Raw genomic sequence first — 13,116 nt, forward strand, 5'->3', positions numbered from 1 at the left:
CTGCTCTGTGACTACAGATCCCAAGCACCATAGAATCATATAATCAGAGAACTGGAAGGGACCTTGAGAGGTCATAGATTCCAATCCCCTCTGCACTCATGGCAAGACCAAGCACCAGCTAGATCATCCCTCACAGATTTTTATCTAACTAGCCCTTAATACATAATGCAGAGAGACAGATAAAATAAATACTTCAGTATTACTTAGCAGAGAAATCACTTTACATCTTCACAGATGAATTTTTTTTGGTCAAAACTGACATGAAGAATAATATTCTGCATTCTGGAGCCCAGTGGATGTTAACTTCAGTCAATGTGGCAAGCATCTGGATATTGCATTTTAAAGAAAAAAGTGAACATGATGCATCTGATGAAGCGGGTCTTTTTGTGGGTCTTTGCCCACGAAAGCTTATGCTCCAAAATATCTGTTAGTCTATAAGGTGCCACAAGACTTCTTGTTGTTCTGGAAGCTACAGACTAATGTGGCTACCTCTCTGATACAAATAGGAATGGTTCCTATTCCCAGTCCATTCTTGCATAGTTGCCTTAATGAAGTAGGTAATTAACCTAGTATTAATGTAAAGGTACACGAATGGAGCATAATTTTACCAGAATTAACCCATCATTGTTTGTGTCATGTTCTGAGGTGGCATTCAGGCCAGGGAGAGGTTGTTTCACTGCCTGCTCTATCATTCTGGGTATCTTAAATGCTCTGCTGCTCTGAATGCTTCCAGCCAATAGCATATGTGTTAAGTGGCTGTGACTCAGAACTCTAATTCTAGTCACCTGCTTGTTACATCTCAGCCATGCTTTGGTTACTCCTGGTAAGATGACAGCAACATCTGGCCATCCCAAGTTTCCCCAAACCATGTGTAGTCCTCTGTTGAACCATTCAGAGAGAGATTCATGTTCATTTTTTTCTTTCAAATGCAATATCCAGATGCTTGCCACATTGACTGGAGTTAACATCCACTTTCAATCAAACACAGCACTGTGTTAATTCACAGTAACGGTAAAAGAAGTTGATTAGTAGGATTTTGCATGAGTACAGGCTTAAAGAATAGAGTTAGAAATTGTTTACAAGCAATTACAGCTGCAGTCATGATTCAAGGTAAGTGTTTCCTCACACTACATTCCAGCAAGGTGGCTGAGCACACCTCTTATCAGGACCTCTGACAAGGACCATTTACTTTGTTGTCTTAGATGAAGGATCACTTGGGCTGGGGCCACACTAGAGAGTGACATCGAAATGGTTTATCCCTGTCCGTTATTTCGAAATAAGTGGCATGGAAGCGACTACACACGAAATGTGGATCAATGTTGCGATCCACAACATCGAAAAGACTCTCAGTCATTTCAAAATTGAGCGGCTACGCAACCACAGCTTCATTTCGAAATAACAGGGCAGGAAATGGCGAGGGCAGGGTTGAATGGCTGACAAGCCTTTCCTGGAGCTCAGGCGAGCCAACTCGTTAAAGGGCTCCTCCCAAACACATCCCCTGTGCACATGCTGAGGACACTGCCAGCACAGCACTTGGCAGAGCCTTAGTTAGTCACCACACCACTGCCTGCTATGGACCCACAGCACTTCACTGACGGGGACACCTTGGACATCATGGCCAGCCTGTTGGCCATCCTGACAGCATGCCATATGAGGCTATGTGCTGCCTGACATGTGGCCAACCTCCTGCAGGTTCCCCCCACAGTGCATCTGGAACACCCCTGTGCCAGCCCTGATGTCACCTCTGGCAGTACCCTACCAGCGGGGAATGGTGGGACAACATTGTCCTCAGAGGGTGGAACGACAACCAGTGGCTCTGCAACTTCTGGATGACTCAGGCCATGTTCATGGTGCTGTGCTATTGGCTGTCACCAGAACTTCACCACCAGGACACCCGCATGTGGCCCGCGCTACCCCTAGAGAAACGAGTGGCCATCAGTCTGTGGAAGCTGGCCACCCCAGACAGCAACTGCTTGGTTGGCTACCAATTCAGGGTGGGGAAGTCCCCCTTCAGAGTCATCCTCCTTGAGGTAAAGCACCGGGGGACAGACATCCACGGTGGGGTCCTGGAGAGAGGGGTTCCAAGGTGTGAGGCCCCAGGGAGGGGGTCCCAGGGAGTGGGGCCCCCCCATATGCTGCCACACACTCATGGGTGCCTGTGCCCTCTACCCTACAGGATGTTGCCATCATCAACAGGATCCTCCTGCGCCGCCTGATCCACCCTGGGGACGTGGACCCTGCCATGGCCGGCTTCCAACAGCTGGGATTCCCCAACTGCATCGGTGCATTGGACAGCACCCACATTGCCATCCGGGCCTCACCACACAGCTGGAGATGGTACATCAACCGAAAGGGCTACCACTCTGTCATCCTCCAGGCCCTCATGGATGCCCGAGGACATTTCACGGACATCTGTGTGGGCTGGCCAGGCAGGGCCCACGATACCCACATCCTGCGGAACTCATGGCTTGGCTGCACGATGGCAGAGGGCACCTACATCCCCCCACGGGAGCTGCCGGGGGGGATGTGACCCTGTGCATCATTGCCAATGCTGCCTACCCACTCCAGGCCTGGCTAATGTGCCCCTACATGGGACACACCAGTGAGAGCCAGGACTTCTTCAATGCCTGCCTCAACCAGGCCAGGAACACCGTGGAGCGGGCATTCAGCCATCTGAAGGAACATTTCAGGTGCCTCCTCATGCACCTGGAGGTAGGCCTGCCCAGCGTGCCCTCAGTCGTGGGCACCTGCTGTGCACTGCACAACCTCATGAAGAGCAAGCAGGAGCTCTTTTTGGCACACTGGGCAGCCAAGGCTGTGCCACATAATGAGCAGCCAGGTGCAGTCTCGTGTCACCAGGTGCACCGGGACAGGGTGCGCGTGTGGGAGGCCATCTGGGAGACCTTTGCCCGGGGGCCCCCATTACCTGGCCTGGCTCACTCCACACAACCCTCCACCCCCGGTTCTCACCCCTTCCCCACCAGCACCTCCCTTGCCATCCTGACCTGAGGCAGGACACATAACACCGTTAAATAAATTTAATTGCTATGTCTGAAACATAAAGAACTTGTGACTATTTACGGGGTGTGTATGAGCTGTTTACATGGAGGGTGGGTGTGAACTATATACATGGGGAGGTGGGGGGGCCTCAATCCTCCATCAGAGTGGCTGGTCGGGAGCCACGATGGCCGCTGGAGCTGTGACTGCCCCAGGTCTGGGGACCACAGCGAGGCCGGGATGGGGCAGGTAGGGCTGGACTGCGGTATCTAGGGGCTCAGACTCACAGGGCGGGGAATCCATGGATGGGCAGGGGTTGCCTGACCACAGGAAGCGTGCCAGCTCCCACACCTTGGCCGGGTTCATGCTGGCTGGGAGCAGAGCTGTAAGGGCCGGGGGGGCAAAAGGGGCATGGGGGAGGGGGCTGGGGAACAGGTAGGAGCTGAAGAAGAGGGGGGTGGTGGGGAAGAGGGGGAGGCTGGGGCAGAGGGGGGGCAGGGAAGAAGAGGGTACCGGCGAGGAAGGGGGGGCTAGGGCAGTGGGGGGTGCTGCGGAATAGGCCATCCATGGGGTGGGTGGCTGGGCCAGGTGGTTGGCGACGGCCTGAGTCAGGGTGTCAAGATACCTGGCCACCTGGTTCCAGGCCGCCCGCTTCATGGAGAGCCATTCCCACGGCAAGTGGTTCTGCTCCCGCCACTCAGGCGTGTGGGTTGCCGTCAGATCGTTTGCCCAGCTGCGGCAGCAGCTCCTCCCACCATGGCACCTGATCTGGGGATGTGTGGCCCCTTCACCCTCCTCTGCTGCTGCGGGGCTCCCAGGCACGTCCAGGGGGCTCGGGTGGCTGGCAGATGCCGAGGTTGTGAAGACATAAGGGGAGAGGGAGGTACCTCATCATTCATGAGCCTGGGTACCTTGGGCCAGCAGTCTTGTCCCCACCACTATCCGACCCTGCTTGTGGTGAGGGGTGGCCTGTTTTCTGTGGGGTCCATCAACGCCTGGCCGTTAGAGTGGTTCCCCAGACTGCCCAGGCTTCTGACCCTCATAGCATCCCCTGGCCCCATGCGGGCCCCACCCGGCAGCGATAACGGCCATCCCTGTGTCCCTGGCCTGTGGCCTTGTGTCCAGGCCCGGACTTGCTGCGTTGGGGACCACCCCCTCCCCCGCATGACCAGTGCACCCCATGCCCGGTCCTACTTGAGGGTTCCTCAGGTGGTTTGGGGAAGCCCGGGTGGAGGTAGCCCAGCTAGGGCCCTCAGAGGGCTCAGCAATGGACAGCAGTCTCTCACTCCCGCTGTCTCTGTCCCCAGTGCCAGCTGGTGCTTCGGGACCTGCAGTGGAGGGAGGTGGGGGCATCAAGGGTCCTGACTGGGGCTCCTTGCCCTGCCCCTCTGGCTTTGCCGTGTCCAGGGTCCCCTTGGGTGGTGCAGCCTCCCTGGGTCCCAGCAGCTGGTGGAGCTCCCTGAAGTAGGGGCAGGTGACCAGCGCTGCCCCTGACTGCCTGGCTGAGTCCCTTGCTCTGTCATAGCCCTGCCGCAGCTCCTTGACTTTGGAATGGACCTGGTCGGGGGTCCGGAGGGGGTGGCCCCTTGCAGCGAGGTTGCTGGTATGGCAGGTGAAGGCGTCTGCGTTTCTCTTCCGCCCCTCCATCCTGAGCAGGATGTCCTCGTCCCCCCAGAGAGCCAGCAGGTCCTGGACTTCAGCTTCCAGCCAGAGGGTGCCCCTCCTCTTTGGGGGCTGCCCAGAGCCCTGGGAGCCTCACCGCCCGGACACCTTGGCTCCACAGGGATCCTGGGGGTCTTGACTGCTACGGTGGGCCGTCGCTTTCTAGGGGTGCTAGTGAGTGTGGTCTGGCCACCTCGTGCTCCTACGGCTGCCAGCACACTCTCAGCTTCTTGCTCGGGGTTTCTGTGTCCCTGCAGCTTTAAGGCACCCGCAGTTGACAGCCATAGAGCTCTGGCTGCTGGTGGGAGGGGTTGGCTCTGTGGAGGACTTTTCATTTCAAAATGTCAGCCAGGGAGCAGCTACACACACTTAATTTCAAAATTAAAATCGAAAGAAGGCATTAGTCCCAACACGGGAGTGGAATAATGATTTCGAAATGAACACCATTTAATTTCTAAATTAATTTCAAAATGAGCAGTTGCTGTGTAGTCACTCCCCTGCTCATTTTGAAATTGCCCCTCATTCTGAAATAATTTTTTAAATGAGCTGCTAGTGTGGCCACAGCATTGGGGCTTTCCCTCTTTCTTTTATAGCCCAGAAGAACCCATTTAAAAAGTTTACTGGAGTTTAGCTGCTCCCCACATTTGAAATTTGAGGAAGGTAACACGGAGACTCCTGGTGAAGGATGTTCCATGCTGTTTTCTTCCCCTGCTGATGTTTGTTAAAATGCAAATGGCTCTTTTCCTGCAGCCTTTTCCCCTTGCTGTAATGCTGAGTGATTGTCTATTTATTGGTTTAATGGTTTTGTTTACCTCCTGTGTGAACTGAATTCCCAGTTTCACTGTATACCTTGGCAGGCAGAACCCCACTCCTTACTGGAGGGTGGGGTACATTTAGTCCCTCATGGCAGGCATGCTTTACTAACATAATTTCCATTATGTTTGTAATTTTGTTTGTCCTTTGTGCATTATGCTCTGCAATAATTTTAGCAATGAATATGATAACTTTGTATTGATCTCTTACCTGACATCCTTCAGATACAGTTTCAACATTAGCGAATTGGTTATGCTGAACTGATCAAGCCAGTTCGAACCTGATATCAAATACTAGTGAGCTTATTATTCTCTTGCATTGGAATGCTGTTAGGGTCGCAGTTTGGAGCAAAAACAAAGATTGAGGGTATGTGTCTTTGTTGGAAAGAGTCGTAATTGGCAAGAATGAATTCTTTTGGGGATTCCTAACAAGATGGCTTATTTAGCTATTTTCATATCCTTTGCTTCCCAATTAAAAAAAAATCTGTGTATTTGAGAACATACTTGGACCTGTTCTTTTCAAGTAAGCCATTTTTTTTAAAGAAGGGCCTTATACTTTGAGAAGTTTTCAATCTGAGGAAGTCAAGCAGTGAACTTGTATGCTGAATTTCTTCTCTTCCATAGAGAGAGTGATTTATCTTGAACAATGTTGAGAGCAGTGATCTCCACACTTTTGGATGTGCTGAGACATACAATTTGCAAGTGTCAGGCAGAATATAGAAAACAATGTCAAGGAGCTTTCCCAAAAGAAGTAGGTGCAAAAAGGGGGAAGGGTGCAGGATGAGATATCACTGTCACCTGCCTTCCTTTGCTGCTGGATTCTGATCACTGCATCATGTAGGTAAAAGGAAGAAGGGAAGGTGGCTCATAGGAGAAACTGGGTGGGCAGACTAGTTAATCTGAGCCAAGAGGCTGTTTCAGGCTGAAAAAACAATGGTAAGGTCAGATAAGGGCGCCCGAGAGAACGTGTTTTCCACATGCAGCAGGAAGATGCATAAAGAAAGCAATGCTCAAGTAAGAGGATGTGAGATGGTACTGGTGATAGGGTAAAAAGGTGATAGGAGACTAGTTTAATATATTAATATCCTCAAGATGAATATACTCATTCTTACAGTGCTGAGGGTTAAATGGCCAGTTCTGTGTGTAAGACAGCATAGCTAGGCTTCAGAAATCTCATTACTTCAATTTCATTGAAAATTGTCCACATCCGTGTTTATTGTATGGGCATAAAGGGCCTGATCCTGAGAAGTACAAAGCACTAGCAGTTCTTAGGGTGTGTCTATGCTAGCTACCAGCGTGGGTAGACAAATACATGCTGATTCCACTTGAGGTGGTGCACTAAATATAGTTGTGTAGCCAGGGATACCATGGGCTTGCCTCCTGAATACAAACCTGTCCAGACTCTCTGAGTACACTCTGAGGCAACTAGCTCGAGCTATCATGTGTGCAACCCTTGACTACTCAGCTATTTTTACCATACTAGCTCAAGCAGAGCTACTGTGAGTCAGTCTTCCAGTGCTGGGAGGCATAGACCCAGCTGCAGTTTTGATTGAACTTTAAGTGACTTCGTTGGGAGTTAAAACAAAAAAGCATTCATGTAGCACTTTAAAGACTACCAAAATAATTTATTAGGTGATGAGATTTTGTGGGACAGACCCACTTCGTCAGATCATAGCCTTACCAGAACAGACTCAATATATAAAGCACAGAGGTCCAAAAATTGTTATTGAGGTTGGCAAATCCGAAGAGCAGAGGGATGGTGGGGGGAGGGGTGTGGATGGGGTGGGGGAGTTAAGAGTTAGATAAAACATCAAAGTATGTAAAAAAGTCCTTATAATGGATCAGGTAATTGCTGACCCTGTTCAAACCACATGTTAATGTGTCAAATTTGAGTATGAATGTTAGTTCTGAGGATTTTGTTAGTCTTCAGAGTGCTACATGACTTCTTTTATGTTTTGATAGAATACAGACTTAAACGGCTCTCTCTCTGTCATTAGGAGTTGCTTTTAGAGCACATTGCAAGGATTCTAAATAACAAGTACAGGAAAAGGCCACTGAACTTACAATACTTTCACAAAATGGGAGATTTTTTTTAAAAAGTGGTTTATTTAATGTCTTTTTTTTTCTTTTGTTTCCTCTTAGGATTGTTCTAGTGGAAAACATTCCAGAAGGTATAAACTATTCTGACAGTGCACCATCCCACTTGTCTCTTTTTCAAGGCTGGATGAATTTGCTTAATATGGCTGAAAAGTCTGTTGACATAGTATCTTCCCAATGGGACCTTAATCACAGTCATCCATCTGCATGCCAGGTATGCCTCAGTCTAAACTGCCACCCCTCTGTTCAGAATCTAGTTTTGTATCTTATTGCTCATATCTTTTCTCTCTTGACCTATGGAGCTGTTGCTTAATAGAGCTATTTGTTTGAATATTGGTGGGCAATATCTCCTAATCATGAGGTCTATAATAGTAAAGCAGCAGATCAGGATCTCTGCTGTAGTTCAGATTAAAACCAATTTTATATGTAAATCTCAACAATTATCAGTGCTCTAAAATCCATAAGGTTACCTAGATACTCCTCCCCTCCCCACTTTTCCTTCCTCTTCCCACTTCTCACTGCTGTATAAACACTGAAATTCTTATTTTTGCTCCAGATCTGATGAAGTGGGCCTTACGACAGAAGCTCATTACCTAATAAATAAAATTGTTTGTCTTTAAGGTGCTACAGGACTGCTTGGGTTTTTTTGGTTTGTTTTGTGAATCTATAGACGAGCACAGCTACCCCACTGAGATTAGCTGAAATTTCATATATATTATAGAAATTCAGGGGTTGGACAGGGATCCAAATGAGGTGTCCTTTGATGAGGAAATTACCAAGATACAGCTCTCTGAAATTCTGCCAACTTTGTTTTAAGTAGACCTGTTCTGACAACACTTATTGCAAACAGATAAAGGTCAAACCAGGGTTCATGTCATTGCAGAAGGATCTCCATTACCCATCGGATACCCTCAAGAGAATGCCTGGCACCCATCAGCCTTTTGTAAGAAATCAATTTTAAATTTTATTGTGAAGAAAGAATTGTCTTTTGCAGTTAGGCACATGAGGGGGAGCCTAATCCTCTGGAAAACTCTCTCCCCATTATTGCATGTGCCTGGGTCTGAGGGAGAGTGTGAGTGCGTGTGCGTGCGTGTGCATGTGCGTGTGCATGTTTGTGTGAACTGAGCCATCAATCAATGGATCACATCTTCTGTGACACTGTTGGTTAGCGACTAAACCGATCCTTGATCAGCAGAGCCAATTACAAATGTCAAATAAAAATCCACCAACTGCAGGTATTGTGCTTTCTTTTCGGATCCTACACTTTCCCTGTAATGCCTGGGTATGTCGACTCTTGAAGCATTTGAAAGCCTCTGCAATGATTTGCTGAAAGGACAATCTGTCCTGAGCTAGAATTTTCAGCTCACCGGGAAATACGCTGCATGATTTTACATTAGTCTTTAAGATGTTTTTGTAGCACTTATACATAACATCCAATACAGAACTTTCCATGAGCAAGCTGGCCACAGAAAACCATTTTTGGTATCTGTGTATTATCCATCATCATAACATAACCAATCCAGTGAAACTGTATGTTCATAAGCATTGCTTCCATGCCCATGACACCACTCAGCTTCAGAACCTCTATGTTAGGAATTTTGTCCCACCAATTCACATGGGCAATCTTCCTCAGACAGTGCATATGTAACTGATTGAATTTCGAAACATGGAGGTGATATATCGTCCATGACTCTGAGCCATAGAGGAGGATATTCAGGACAATTGCCTGACAAATTGCTACTTTCATACAGAGTTTAACACTTTGGTCATTGCTTAGGCATTTGGTCAGTTTTCCAAAGGCTTCGGCTAACTGTATACATACATCATCATCCACGTTTATGCTAGAGGAAAGTATACTTTTGAGGTAGTGGAACTTGTCATCTACCTTAAGGATGATACCAGCAGCAGTGATCACTGGAGTGTTGGGCGCTTTCTGAACAGACTAAGGCATAACCTCTGTCTTCTTGAGGCTCACCTCAAGATAGGGAGCAGAAGTAACCAAGTGATCAAAAAGCTCCTGTGCATCCTTGACTAGATGAGCCAACAATGCACAGTCATCCGGAAACAGAAGGTCATACACTTTGGTGCAAGCCTGAGGTCTCCAGAGTTTGAAAATACCACCACCTGTTCAGAACTGAATAAGTATGCCCAACATACAGTCCTTGAAAGCAACTAGTAACATTATTGAAAAGTAGATGTTGAACAGCAGAGGAGCAAGGACATCCTTGCTTTGTACCATTTTATATTTCAAAGGGTGCTGATGTCTCTCCATTGTTAAGGATGCACCTAGCATACCATCATGAAAAGACCAAACAGTATTGATGAATTTTTCAAGACAGCCAATTTGCCCCAGTACTTTCCAGAGCCCATTTTCTGTTGATTGTGTTGAACACATTGTTCAAGTCAATGAAAATCACGTAAAGGTCCTGATGTTGCTCTCTACATTTCTTTTATATTTGTCTGACTGTAAATATCATGTAATCAGTGCTTCATGTGGTGCAAAATCCACATGGGCTTTCAGGAATCATGCCATTTTTGAACATGGGCTGAATAGGCTTAGTCCCAGAATGGACCCCTGGGGGATACATCTCTCCATTCTGAAAACCAAAGTCCGTGTTACGAGATGAAACAGTAAAAGGAATAGACATTCTAAGTACTGATATTTAGGAAATATATATTGCAATATACCAGTTGAAGCTTAATAAAATATTATTGGGATTTTTGCAAACATAAGATGTCAGCAATGTGCTAACCACAAGTTGTTATGATGACAGAGTGACATAAATGTTAACAAATACAAGAACTAACAAGTTAGTCTATAAAAGTGGCCACTTGATGGTGAGTGGGCAGTGGAAATAAAGATTTTAAAAAAAGGAGTTAAAGTCTTCATAAAAATGTACAAACTGCAGTGGGTGTTAGCACAACACATTGTAAAAGCTGTATCCAGGCCCACGTGCCTTGGAAGACACCAGATTGACACCCTCTACTGAGGAGGAGGAAGATAACTGACTGACTGACTCTCCAGGGTTCTGCAGCAGAAGCTGTAAGTGATGGGGGGGATCAGGGGGCTAAACACTTTGCACTGTTTTTCTGTCTGCTGCTGTACTTCAGTATTGTGTGATTGGTTATTTGCTTAGAGTATTTGTTAGTAAAGCAACTTGTGATAAATTGCATTTGTTTCTTTTGCGCTCCTCAGATCTCTCATTCTCATGATTCTGATGATAATCTTCCATGTGCTGAAGATACTCAGAAGATGAAACCCTTATTGACCACTGCAGTCTAAGTCTGCCACCACTCACAGCAGACAGGAAACTGACCACCACTTATGTGCTGGTCAGTTTCCTGGCTCCCCTGATTTATGCGCAAGAATGCAATGTCCACATAATTTGGGGGTCTACTGTAGTCCAAATGCTGAAGAAATCTTTGGAGATGATTCCATGCATGATGACAAACTATTGTCCACCCAAAACATGCACCCAGGTTGTGGTTGGAATAAAGAAAAAAAATGTGCTTAGTTAAACAAGAGTTCTTCATTTTATTGTTTGGGAAAATCAAAGTTCCTTGACAAATGGGAGAACAATCACAGAGGAGTTGGATATTTTTTATAATTGCAGTCTAATTGTGACCTTGCACCCCTCATATTTTTGTGGAAATATACTTTTGGATATAAATATGCATACCAGGAAGATGCTTTATGCAAAATTCATCTTGTAATATATCATTAGAAAAGTTATAATCTGCTGAATTTGTGTATTCTATTTGTGTGCATGTATCAGTCCTGTACTTGAAGTTAAAAATAGGAAGTCTAAACCTTTTCACTAATCTAGATGTGCTAAGTGAGGCCTATTAGTAGTACTCAAGGAACTTAAATGGCTAAGTAATCAGGACAGTGATAGGTGCATAGTCCTCTTTTTCCAGTAAACCTGGACTACTGTTGGTCCTGCCAAGACATGTGGCTATGTCACCTGATACTGGAACCCATTTTGGATACTGTACTTTTCCAGTAAACATGTGGAAAGTTTAAACTGAACATAAAGGATTCCTGCCTTTGGCAAAAAGAGATGTAAATGTGGGAAACCAAACAATGAGGCAGCTGCCAGATGCTAGGAGAGCCCTGCTTACCACCCAATATGACTGCTGGAAACATCTAAGGTCGAGCAGGGGAAGGATCAGGCCCTAGTTGGGAGGCTTCCCAGCTTGTGACAAAAGATTATTAGAACTACTGTTGGTGTCAGAAATTGCATTTTTACAAATTTCTTTGAGTATTAGGCTTAGCTGGTAAGTTTTATTTTATTTTGCTTAGTAACTTACTTTTGAAAGGACCCCCAGACTTTGAAAGCCCCTGCTTCCCAAAAGCAAATGGGAAGAAGGGACTTTCCAAGTTCGGGGATCCTTTTGAAAGGTCCCTGTCTACATGGGCAGCGTGCATGTTGAAAGTGGCGCATTTGAAACGCATGCAGCCACCATGATGCTAATGAGGCTCTGCATATTCATGGCAGCATCTCATTAGCATCTGCCAAAGTGACTCATTACTATGCCTTTCCAAAAGGCAGGGACTAGTGTAGCCACAGCCTAAGAGTATGGTGCTGGTAAGAGAGGGATGTTCAGCTGTGAGATATGATTCACAATATTTAGTGCTGGTACAGACTTCTACAGTTCCTTCAAGTGAGCAAGCAGTTGTGCAATAAAATGTTTTGCATATTTTTGTATATCTGATGCTTCCTTACCTTTGCTTTCTCCCTCTCACCAGAAAACTAGCTGCTCTGGGGAAAGGGAATGGCCTTGCATTATTGATTTTGCGTAGTCAGGCTGCATGTGGTCTCAAAATTGAAGTAGGTGTCCTGGGAGCAGATGAAGAGTCCTGCACTGCTTCCAACATCTACAGAACTATATTTTCTTCCCTGCTCATCTTGGGTATGAGATATAATCATATCAGAGAAAGAAAACATTCAGAAGTAGCTTCCAACACATTCTCAGATGGGAATGGAACAAATTTATGATCCTGCCATATTTCCCTCAAAGAATTCCTTTCTCCTCTATTATTTCTCCTTGCCTGTTGGACTAACATTGTGTCATCAAGAAGGGTTCATCCATAAATTAGGTCCCATTGTGCTCGGCCACAGCAACCAGAGCAGGTGTAAAATTAATGACGCTCGTGTTGCCACTGCTTTCCTTGAACTGATGCCTTGTTTAACACTAACCAGGAAAAGGTAGTAAAGGAAGGCAAGCTCTGTTGCAGCCATTATCAAGTAAAAGAAATGGCCAGGCCTTCATTTAGATCCATTTATCATGCTGAAGTGCAAGTCTGAGGATAAAATTAATTTGGTGTGTGAACTCCTCCTTTGCATTTCACATTTCCTATCTCAGCTGTTTGTGTAGCTTAGTACTGAAGCCTTTGAGGATGGTTGTCCTTGGTGTCTTCAACATTCATGCCACATATAGTGCAGCATCAGGTAGCTTCTTCCTGACACAATGTTTATTTATGTAGAAGATGTCTGCAGGTGTGCAGGAGACAATGATTACCTAGGTTCTAGGTACACCCACAACT

At 46.4% G+C, this 13,116-nt stretch overlaps 1 protein-coding gene across 2 annotated transcripts in view; it reads left to right on the top strand.

Moving 5' to 3' along the window:
- Nucleotides 1-13,116, top strand: part of PLD5 (phospholipase D family member 5) — a 331,439-nt gene that overhangs the window by 186,335 nt on the left and 131,988 nt on the right. For both annotated transcript variants that reach the window (XM_074988635.1, XM_074988633.1), the window contains exon 3: nucleotides 7,614-7,782. In XM_074988635.1, the coding sequence (XP_074844736.1) occupies nucleotides 7,614-7,782 (169 nt within the window). The remainder of the gene's footprint in view (nucleotides 1-7,613; nucleotides 7,783-13,116) is intronic.

Source organism: Carettochelys insculpta, chromosome 3 (genome assembly GCF_033958435.1).
Source record: "Carettochelys insculpta isolate YL-2023 chromosome 3, ASM3395843v1, whole genome shotgun sequence".
In the NCBI taxonomy this organism is placed as follows: domain Eukaryota; kingdom Metazoa; phylum Chordata; order Testudines; family Carettochelyidae; genus Carettochelys; species Carettochelys insculpta.